The sequence below is a fragment of the Hypanus sabinus genome, chromosome 17 (assembly GCF_030144855.1).
Source record: "Hypanus sabinus isolate sHypSab1 chromosome 17, sHypSab1.hap1, whole genome shotgun sequence".
In the NCBI taxonomy this organism is placed as follows: domain Eukaryota; kingdom Metazoa; phylum Chordata; class Chondrichthyes; order Myliobatiformes; family Dasyatidae; genus Hypanus; species Hypanus sabinus.
The window spans coordinates 23,187,827-23,199,980 of record NC_082722.1 but is presented as its reverse complement, the minus strand read 5'-3'; the positions used below and the strand labels follow the sequence as shown (position 1 = coordinate 23,199,980).

At 38.5% G+C, this 12,154-nt stretch overlaps 1 protein-coding gene across 1 annotated transcript in view; it reads right to left on the bottom strand.

Moving 5' to 3' along the window:
• The window catches only part of pla2g15 (phospholipase A2, group XV), a 67,201-nt gene that overhangs the window by 19,760 nt on the left and 35,287 nt on the right, over window positions 1-12,154 (bottom strand). Inside the window, exon 3 of the mRNA XM_059992662.1 lies at window positions 5,600-5,718. Within this exon, the coding sequence (XP_059848645.1) occupies window positions 5,600-5,718 (119 nt within the window). The remainder of the gene's footprint in view (window positions 1-5,599; window positions 5,719-12,154) is intronic.

Below are 12,154 nucleotides of genomic sequence, written 5' to 3'. Positions count from 1 at the left end.
TTCACTGGCACACGGTACAGACAGCAATCCAGAGATTACTACCCTGGAAGTCCTGTTTTTCAGCATTCTACCCAACTCTCTTCAGGACCTCCTCCCATTTCCTACCCATGGCATTGGTACCAATATGTGCCGTGACATCTGGCTGCTCACCCTCCCACTTTAAAATGCTGTGGACCTGATCCGAGACACCCCTGATCCTGGCACCTGGGAGACAACATACCATCTTGGAGTCTCCTCTAGTCTGCTCCCTTAACTATGGAATCCCCTATCACTATCGCACCCCTCCCTTCTGAGCCACAGAGGCAAACTCACCCAGTTGCTGTGGCTTTCCCCGGCAGGTCGTCCTCCCCAACAGCATCCAAATTGGTTTATTATTATTGAGGGGAAAGCCCACAGGGGTACGACACTGCCTGTCTATTCCCTTTCCCTCTCCTGACTGTCACCTAGGGATGACTACCTTTGCGAGAGCTCCAGTCTAACACCTCCTCACTCTCTGGTGAGCCGAAGGTCATCAAGCTGCATCTCCAGTTCCTTATCATGATGTCTAAGGATCTGCAGCTTGATAAGCTTCAGCAAGATGTAGTTATCAAGGAGAATGGACGCCTTCCAGAGTTCCCACATAAAGAGTGTACCACTAACTCAGGACCCATTCTCAGTGCATTAGGCATATACTAGCAGACAAAGAGAGAGTAAGTAAAAAAATACTTACTAGGAACTTACTTATAACCTCGGCCTGCGCTTGCCCAAGCCTGTTGAGCTGGTGTGGCCATTCCTCTTACACCTTGCTTCTTTTTATAGGCCTTTGCTAAGTGCCCAAGAGATCATTATGATTGCAATACCAAGAAGTACTTCATTTCCACATGCCACCTCCCAAATAAGGTATTAAAAAGTGGCTCAATACATGTTCATGTGGATGTAAGATCCCAGGGTTCTATAAAACAGAAGGGAATTATTCCCCAACATAGATTCTTCTGCCAATAATGTTTTAAAAGAAAAACATGGACCTCAGATTGTCAGTTCCAACAGCTTGCCCTTCTTAAAATGGCTGCTGCATTTCTCACGTGGTGAAATGGCTGCATTTCAGAAGTTCTTCTTTGCCCGTACCACACTTTCACACACTCAGGCATGAAAAAGGGGAGTCCTTCTTTCTCAGAAACTCGATCCAAGACCAGAGAGTGTTTACAAGATGACAAGTGTACTTGATTTACGCAAACGCAACTACTGAATACTCGAGCTGGCGCAAACCCCACATCTAACAAACACACAAGCTCGGCCAGGAAATGTACAATCTAAGGACCTATCGTAGGAATGCAGGGAGGGCATGGCCACATGAAATATACAACACAGAACCAACCCCTATAACCTGCTCAATGTTGCATTTGTGCGCCACTTTACTCGGCACAACACCATTTCCCTCTCACTCGTTCAATGCATCCCTACCATCTACCTTTGGCTCCAAAATCTCTCTCCAAGCAGCGCTTCAATGAGTTAATACCTGGGAGAAAGGGTAGCCTGCTCTTCAGTGGGTTGAATCAATGTGCAAAGATTAGTGTTGATACCACCCTTTTATCTCATTCAACTGGAAACAAAGTCTTTGATGCCTTCTGACAAGACTCTCAGGCTCAGCTGGCTTTTTGACGTTAATTTGCAGGTGCTCTGGGGGACATCCCAGGGAAGCTCAACTTGTCACAAGCTCATGACTCATCACAAGCTCAGGATTTTCCCTCCACATCACGGCGCTCCAGGCATCCTGCCTCGGAACTTATTTTGATTGGACAGCTACACAGCAACTACACTGGCACAACACCAAAGGTTCTCAAATCAGTTCTTCCAACTGTTTGCATGGATATATTGAGCATTTATACAGTGGCGCCTGTGTGGCAAAATGACCCCGAGTTCCTCACACGAGTATCAGCAAGCTAAACCTGGGACAGACTGGGTCACTGACCAAATTATGCATAGGGACAATTTATATACACAAAACATTTTAAAGGCACCAGCTAGTAGTCAGTACAAAAAGGAAGAAGAGTTGGTGAATCCTGTACAGGCATTTGGCAGAATTCCTGTTGCCAGAACTCAGACAAGCACTAGAACCTCATTGGCAGAGGGGCTGTCGGATCCTTCACGAGTCTTGCTCCTAAAGGACGCTGCCTTTGAGATGGCTGTGGATCGTCCACCTCCTTGTAGACGGTGCATTTGCCAAGAAGGTCTGGAACGGAATGGTTCTTGTTGAGTCTCGTCCTAAGCAGCTGGAACCTGGGATACACACCAAGACAAATGCCTGCGGCCAGAAGATCATCAGCTTGGCGCAAGGCATGCTTCCGGGTGCCTGAAGCCCACTGGATTTCCAAGTGAATGCTGCCAACTGGCATACTCCAGAGAGCAGGTGTCCTGCTGAGAGAGAGACTGAAGTTTGGTGGAGCCACTACAGAAGCTCTGTGGGGAATGAGCATACTCTAGAGCCCTACTGAACATTTCATTGCATGTGGAGAAATGTGTTTACCAATTCTGTTTACTATAATATGAATAAAGTACATTTCTGAAATAATTTTTAGAAGTGAAACTATTGGATTTAAGGGCACACTCCCAGCTGGTTCTTCAGCAGTCAGCCTGCTTGGGTTCATCAATAACTCCCAGGGATGTAAAATACAAGTTACTCTTTCTAAATCGGTCACTGTCTATAAACCCAGGTTAGCTTGGCCCCACTGCCAGAGGGCAGCACAGTTATGTACAACACTATTGATTCCCCTTGCTATCTGTGGGGAGTTTGCAGGTTCTTCCCCGTGACCATGTGGGCCCTCATTCTCCCCCACGTTCCAAAGACATTAAGTCCTCAACAGATAAGGCCAAGTACAGGTAGCTCTGAAAACGTGAGCGGGTCGGGTGGATTTTTGTTATGACCTGGCTGATCAATGTTCCACTACTGGTGACCTTTGCCCCTCCCACCCACTCCCAGAATACTTAGCTGCCTGTTGAGGCTTGATGTCCCTATATTATCAGACCCAGCCACTGGATTGCTGATCCAGTAACTTAACTACCACGTTAATGAAGTTCCCATTTTCAAACAAGATCTTTAAACTAAGCCCCTGCCTCCTCAGTGAAGGGAAGGGTGAACAACACAAAATACTGGAGGAATTCAGCAGGTCAGGCAGCACCTGTGGAGGGGAATAAACAGCTGATATTTTGGGCCAGGACCCTTCATCAGGACTGGAAAGGAAGGGGGAAAAAGGGGGGGAAAAAAGGTGGTAGGGGGAGGGGAAGGAGTACAAGCTGGCAGGTGAGAGGTGAGATCAAGTGAGGGGTAAGGCGGATAGGTATGGGAGGGGGAAGTGGCAAAGGGATGAAGGAGGAATCTGATTGGAGAGTGGACTATGGGAGAAGGGGAATGAGGAGGAGCAGAGGGAGGTGACAGGCAAGTGATGAGAAGGATAAGAGATGTGTAGAAAAAGGGGAGAGGGAAGAAATTACCCAGAGTTAGAGAAATTGACCTTCATGTTATCAGATTGGAGGCTACCCAGATGGAATACAAGGTGCTGCCCCCTTCCCCAACTTGAGAGTGGCCTGAAGGCAGACAGTGAAGGAACTTGACGAAGTGGTCCCTGATCTACGTTGGATCTCATCGATGTAGAGGAGGCCGTATCAGGAACGGCAGATGCAGTAGATGAACGACTGTGGCACTAGTAAAAGAGAAGCACTAACGGTTTTTGTGAATCTCGACCAGTATCGATTTCCTCAGCCAAACAGATCACTGCTGTTTGAGAACCTTGCGGTCTAGATTAACTGACTTAATTTCAAAGTTCAAATCTCAAAAATTCAAAGTATATGTACAACCTTGAAATATGTCTTCTTACAGGCAGGCAGAAAATAAGGAAACCCATTAGAACCCATTAAAAAAAAACCCCGCCAAACACCTAATATGCGGAAAAAGGAACAAATCCTGCAAACAATAAAAGGTGAACAAGTAAAACTCAGAACTAAAGTTTATGAAAGTGAGTCCACAACCACAAAGCCACGTTGCTGCAGCCAAGCTCAGAGCATCAACTCAGCACACAGATGAGTAAAGCTCATGGAGCAGCTCGCTGAACACTGGCCTCCAGAGCCTTTTCAATCTGACCCTGCGCTTAAATCAGCCGAACACTAGCTCATTCCTCACTCGAGCCCAGGCCCTGCCACCTCCACTTGGCCCATACCCGCCACACTGCTGCACCTTCAAGACTCCAGTTCACTGAATTCCCCCAGAACACCACAAAACTGCCAACTCATACATGTGGTTTGAAAGCGCAAGTCTGAAAGGGAAGATGCAGGCTACTGAATGCAGTGGCTGTTGCCCAGAAAGGATGTAAGCAGTCAAGTGGTAGATTTGTTTGCTGCCAGTGAAGCGTCACCACGTCTCACCAGCTCCATCTTAAACAGGAGTGGCCTCCAAGTACTTCCCTGGCTTTGAGAGGAACCACTTCTAAAAGCCACTCTGCATTCACAGTAACTTCACGTTCCCCGTACCTTGGGGCCATTCTTTCTGCTTCTCTCAATCTATCCACAAAACGTACCAGAACACCATATGGCGATTTCTGTGACCTCTGGAACAACGCAGCAAACAATTACAGCACAGAAACAGGCCATCTCAGCCCTTCTAATCCGTGCCAAATGCTTACTCTCACCTAGTCCCACTAACCCACACTCCATCCCCTCCATCCCTTTCCTGTCCATTTACCTATCCAATTTTACTTTAAATGACAATACCGAACCTGCCTCTACCACTTCTACTGGAAGCTCGTTCCACACAGCTACCACTCTCTGAGTAAAGAAATTCCCCCTCATGTTCCCCTTAAACTTTTGCCCCCTAACTCTCAACTCATGTCCTCTTGTTTGAATCTCCCCTACTCTCAATGGAAAAAGCCTATCCACATCAACTCTATCTATCCCCCTCATTATTTTAAATACCTCTATCAAGTCCCCCCTCAACCTTCTACACTCCAAAGAATAAAGACCTAACTTGTTCAACCTTTCCCTGTAACTTAGGTGCTGAAACCTAGGTAACATTCTAGTAAATCTCCTCTGTACTCTCTCTATTTTGTTGACATCTTTCCTATAATTCAGTGACCAGAACTGTACACAATACTCCAAATTTGGCCTTACCAATGCCTTGTACAATTTTAACATTACATCCCAACTCCTATACTCAATGCTCTGATTTATAAAGGCCAACATACCAAAAGTTTTCTTCACCACCCTATCCACATGAGATTCCACCTTCAGGGAACTATGCACCATTATTCCTAGATCACTCTGTTCTACTGCATTCCTCAATGCCCTGCCATTTACCATGTATCTCCTATTTCGACTATTACGTTTAACTGTCATTCATTCTTTGGGGCACTTCTCTGTTTTCATGGATGTTTACAAAGAAAAAGAATTTCAGGATGTATATTGTATACATTTGACATTAAATGTACTTACTGAGAAAATCTTGTTCCAGGCCTTTTGCTTTATACAAACCCAGGCAAATTACGTTCTCCAAGAGATCCTGAATGGGTAACTTTCTGAAACATTAACGGGGGCTGATGCATCGATCCCTTGATCCATATTGAACTGAACTTACCCACAGCTCTTTTGCTGGGATCCAGGAATTCCATCGGGTAGGTTTTCCCAAATCCGGGAATTCTCACATCAACTCCAGGTGGGGTTTCTGTTGTTTTTGTTGTTGTGTTGTAAACAAGCCTACAAACCAAAAAAAAAAATTTGCTTTTTCCAGTTGCCTCCTCACTTAACCCCTGCCCGCAGACACCAATCGTTCTGAAGTCTTTAAATCCTGCTTTGACACTCAGATTGTCAGAGTTGAATCTTTGCCCAACGTGCAGATGGAAAACCTGTCACCACCCAAGGCTTGGACTGACATTAAGGGCATTGGCTCACTCGCTTTAGAAGGCAAATTCTCACGCTAATGGAAGCAAAACTGCTAAAAGTGCACGTTAGCCATTAAATGTCAGTCAGCATGAACTGTCAGCCATTTCAAGTTAAAAGTCACCTTCAGTTTCTTTGTGTAGTATCTTCAGGATTCAAACAGAATTATATCCTTTATCACAATAGCTCTATCAGAATTTGCCCCTCATCAAAAATGCTGTACTTGGGGGGATGTCACATGATGGCGTAGGATCGAGACGTGGAAATCCAGCTCTCCCGTAAAAAACCAGTAAAATAATGTTTTAGTGAAGAAAAGTTAGTAAATATTTTTTAAAAATTACTTATAAACTACTCAGGATTGTTTTAAGATATGTCTCCTAAACAGAAGCAGAAGAAAACTACTACTTTGAAGACAACACAAGTTGGAAAAGAATCAAGGCCGGCCGCCATCAAAGAGCCTCGGGCTCAAGTGCAATTTACCTCCAGCGATACAGAACAGGCAACATCAACCATCTCCAAAAAAAAGAGCAACAGGAATTGCACATGCATGAAGGAAAGGGCATGCGCAAACATGAGCAACCCAAACTACAAATCCCAGCTATGATCAGAACTGAAAGTGAAAGTGAATATGAGGTGGAATCAGATTCTCTGGATAAATCAGATGAAGATGAAGAGAGAAAGAAGAGCAACAGGAAGAGGTTGGAGGTGATATTGGAGACATAAAAAAATCTTTGGTTTAAATAATGCATGAATTAAAAGCATTAAAAGTAATAAAAAAGATATTAAAAATTTGAAGATTATGTTTGATAAAATGATGAAAAGACAGGATAAAATGGACAAGAAAATTAAAAACTTGGAAGAAACAATGGGAGACACCATTGATAGAGTGAATAAAACGGAATATTTCTGCCTGGACATCAGAAAGAAAACGGTTGTTAGAAAAAGTGGATGTACTTGAAAATTTTAGCAGATGAAATAATATTAAGATTGTTGGACTTAAAGAAGGTATAGAGGGAGAGGATCCAATAAATTTTTTTCAAAAATGGATTCCGGAAATTTTGGAAATGGAAGAAGGAACCCAGTTAATTGAAATTGAAAGGGCTCACAGAGCCTTCGATCAAAACCCATGATCAATCTTGATAAAATGCTTACGATATCAAGATAAAGATCCTGAAGGCGGCTGCCCAACGTGCCAGAAAGAGAAACGGGCCACTGATGATAGAAGGGAAAACAGTTCTTTTCTATCCTGATATAAGTTATGACCTTTTGAAGAGAAAGAAAGAATTTAACTCAGTGAAAAAAGTTTTATGGGAAAAGGGTTATAAATTTATATTGCGCCACCCGGCAACCCTGATAATTTTTTTGGATGACGGAAAAAGATTTTTTTTAAATTGATTATCGGGATGCAGAATAATTTGCACAAGAACTCCCAAATATTCGCTAATCACTGCCAAAGATTTAAAAGTGAAACGGATTAAAGATGAAGACAGGGACAGTGAATGGAGTTGATGGATGTTTAAGGACAGAAGAATATTTAAATATATTCTTAATTATACGATACAGGGGGAGAAAGGAAAAAAATTGAGAAATATTAATTGAGAGTAGTGTTTTTTTTTCTTCTCTTATATATACTTTATGTTACAGTGGAGCTGGGGGAACTTCGGATCGATTGCTACGGGATTCACGTGTGTAATCATGGTGACTGCCATGACCCGTACAATGGAGGGGAGTAATGTTGTGTTTTTTTAAAATTCACATTAGTAGGGGGTATTTTGTTATTTTTTTTCTTTATAATCTATTTTTCTTTAATCTTTCTTTCTTTGCCTGGACAATCGGGGGGGGGGGGGGGGGAGACACATAGCAACACTGAGAATTTTAAAAAGATTCCCCAAGGTACTACGAAAGTTGAAAAGTTAGGTATTACTATAGACTGGAGTGACCCCGTTAAAAATAATGACTAATTTATTGAATTGTTAAAGTTTTAATATTAATGGGCTTAATGGACCGGTGAAAAGAAAATTTTTTTTAACATACATTAAGAAAATGAAAGTAGATTTTACACAAGAAACACACTTAACAGAGATAGAACATCAGAAATTAAAAAGAGATTGGGTTGGAAATGTTATGGCAGCTTCATGTAATTCAAAGGCGAGGGGAGTTGCAATTTTGGTTAATAAAACTTTATCAATTAAAATACAAAATGTATTAATTGATTCTGCGGGGAGATATGTAATTATACATTGTCAAATTTTTTCAGAACTATGGACTCTTATGAATATTTATGCACCAAATGAAAATGATGTAAAATTTATACAAGAGGCATTTTTGAATTTGGCTGACACACATGACAAAATATTAATAGGTGAAGATTTTAAATTTTTGTCTAGACCCAGTTTTAGATAGATCAACAAAGGTTCTTACAAAATCAAAAGTAGCAAAATTAACTTTAGCATTGATGAAAGATCTAAATTTGATTGATATATGGAGAAGAATTAATCCAAAAGAAAGAGATTACTCATTTTATTCAAATAGACATAAAACATAGCCAAGGATAGATTTTTTCCTATTATCAATGAATATTCAAGAGAGTGAAAAATATGGAATATAAAATAAGAATATTGTCAGATCATTCCCCCTTGACAATGACAATGATGGATAAAGAGGAATTGATTTACAGATGGAGATTTAATTCAATATTATTAAAATTATTTTTTGTGGTTTCATGAAAAAGCAGATTCAGTTTTTTTTAAGATACGAATTTACATTCAGTTAATGATAAATTTATAGTATGGGAAGCAATGAAGGCATATTTGAGAGGCCAGATAATATGTTATACTTCTAAAATTAAGAAGGAATATATGGTAGAAATAGATCAATTGGAAAAAGAGATTACAAAATTAGAAAAAGAATCTCAAAGATATATGACAGAAGAAAAACGAAGACAACTTGTTAACAAGAAGTTACAATATAATACACTTCAGACATATTGAACAGAAAAAGCAATTATGAGAACTAAACAGAGATATTACGAACTAGGTGAAAGATCACACAAGATTCTTGCTTGGCAGTTAAAAACAGACCAGATTTCCAAAACGATAAATGCAATTAGAACAAGTGTAAATAAAATTACTTATAAACCTTTAGAAATTAATGAAACTTCTAAGAATTTTTTTTCTGAATTGTATCAATCAGAATCACAAAATGATAATGTCAAGATAGAAAGGTTTTTAAATCACAAATAACTCTTCCAAAATTGAATTCGGAAGAACAGAAGGGATTAGATATGCCTTTTACATTAAAAGAGGTCGAAGAAGCTTTAGAATCACTTCAGATTAATAAATCCCCAGGAGAAGATGGTTTTCCGCCCGAATTTTATAAAAAGTTTAAAGATTTACTAATTCCTCCTTTTATGGAGTTAATATACCAAGCGGAAAGAACACATAAACTTCCAGAATCTTTTACGACAGCTATTTTAATAGTATTGCCAAAAAAAGATAGAGATCTTTTAAAGCCAACATCATATAGACCTATTTCTTTGTTGAATACCGACTATAACATAATAGCAAAAATTTTACCTAATAGATTATCTAAATAATTACCAAAAATACATATGGATCAAACAGGATTTATCAAAAATAGACAATCGACTGATAATGTAACTCGGTTACTTAGCATAATTCATTTGGCACAAAAGAGGGAGGAAATGAGTGTGGCAGTTGCCTTAGATGCAGAAAAAGCATTTGATAGATTGGAATGGGATTTTTTATTTAAGGTATTGGAAAAATATGGATTAGGAGTATCTTTTATAAAATGGATTAAAACCTTAAATACTAATCCCAAAGCTAAAGTAATGACAAGTGGTCAAATTTCAACATCATTTCAGTTAACAAGGTCAACTAGACAAGGTTGTCCATTATCACCTGCTTTATTTGTGTTGGTGATAGAACCATTAGCTGAATTAATTAGAACAGACCCAGATATTATGGGTTTCAGAGTTAACCAGGAGGAAAACAAGATTAACTTATTTGCTGACGATGTTTTGCTTTATTTAACAAACCCATTGAATTTGCTGCGTAAATCATCTAGATTGGAAGAATATGGGAAAATATCAGGCTACAAAATAAATTGGGATAAAAGTGAAATTCTACCCCTTACTAAAGGAGATTATAGTCAATGTCGACTAATAACTCAATTTAGATGGCTGATAAATGGTATAAAATATTTAGGTATAAGAGTTGATGATGATATAAAGAATTTATATAAATTATTTACCATTATTGAAAAAAATTCAAGAAGATCTTGATAAATGGATTACATTACCAATAATATTAGTAGGCAGAGTAAATGCTGTAAAAATGAATATATTCCCTAGATTACAATATTTATTCCAAACACTACCAATACAATTACCGCAGAAGTTTTTCAAGAATTAAATAAATGTGTGAGGAAGTTCCTTTGGAAAGGGCAAGATGTCAAAAAATTGACATGGAAATTTGACCCAGGAGGGTTACAACTTCCAAACTTTAAGAATTATTATAAAGCAAATCAACTTAGATTTATTGCATCTTTTTTTGATGAACATAAACCGGCATGGGTTAGAATAGAATTAGATAAAAGTAGGAGAAAACATACCAGAAGATTTTATATACAGTGGGAATCTAAATGGATACGGGAAAAGAAAATCTCCTATATTAAAACATTTGATTTATTTATGGGACAAAATAAATGTTGATGATGAGATAAAGAAATCTTTATTAGCAAAGGGACCTTTAATTCAAAATAAACCTATTCCTTTTACAATGGATAACCAACTTTTATACAATTGGTTTCAAAAAGGGAAGAGATATATAGGAGATTGTTTTGAAGGAGGTATATTAATGTCATTTGATCAATTAAAGAATAAATACAAAATACCAAACAACACTTTTTTGTTATTCCCAATTAAGGGCTTATTTAAGAGGTAAATTGGGTCAAACAATGTTATTGCCAAAACCTAATGAAATAAAAACTTTAATTCAAAAAGGAAAAATTAAAAATTTATTTCTTGTATGTATAGTTTGATTCAAAAACAGGCAATTAAACAAGGAATTTATAAGTCGAGACAAAAATGGGAAAGTGATTTGAATATTAAAATTGAAGAAACAAGTTGGTCAAGACTATGTCTTGACAGTATGACAAATACAACAAATGTCCGGTTAAGATTAGTGCAATTTAATTTTTTACATCAATTATATATTACACCACAAAAAATAAATAAATTAAACCCAAATTTATCTGATCAATGTTTCTGATGTAATCAGGAAATTGGTACTTTTTTTTACACTCTACTTGGTCTTGTTTTAAAATTCAACCTTTTTGGACAAATTTAAGAGTTTTATTGGAACAAATTATTGGAACACAACTTCCAAATAATCCAACATTATTTTTTACTAGGCAATATTGAAGGGATAAAACCGAAATCCAAACTGAATAAATATCAGAAAGAATTCATAAAAATTGCATTGGCAGTAGCCAAAAAGGCTATTGCAGTTACTTGGAAATCAGATTCATAATTAAGTATAGATCGTTGGAAGAATGAAATTTTCAGCTGTATTCCACTTGAAAAAAAATTACTTATAATTTAAGAGATAAATATGAAATATTTCTGAAAATTTGGCGCCCTTTTTTACAAAAGATAGGATTAAATATATAGGTGCTCCGAAGATAAAATTATTGGTTATTTGGGGGAAATAAATATATATACATTAACGCTATTATGAACTCCGTGGAGCATGTGGGGATCTTCCGATATCCAGGCACTCTTTTCTCTTCTCGTTTTTTTCTCTTTCTACAGGGATATGTTAGGGGGGAGGGGTTAAGGGCGGGGGGGGGGGGAGGGTTGATATTTTTTTCCTTCTGTAACTATTTGAAAATTCAATAAAAAAATTTATTAAAAATGCTGTACTTGAAAACTGCCTATCAAGGGATACATTCATTTGGCAGTTACATAAGCTAACATCTTCTGATGCCTGGAAGAGGGCATTAACATGCAGAAAACAGGATATTTTTATTGACACCATCACATTCTACCCACATGGAGATTAGCTTAACGTGTCAAAAACACATTAAGGGAGATAATATTATCGGTAAACTAATATTCCCTGGAAGAAGCCTGGAGTAGAGTTTGTAATTAAGCCACCTGAACTTAAAGGATCAATTTTCTTCAAAAGACTGGAATAACATGCCTCAATAACGCTACAGCATTTTGTGAAAA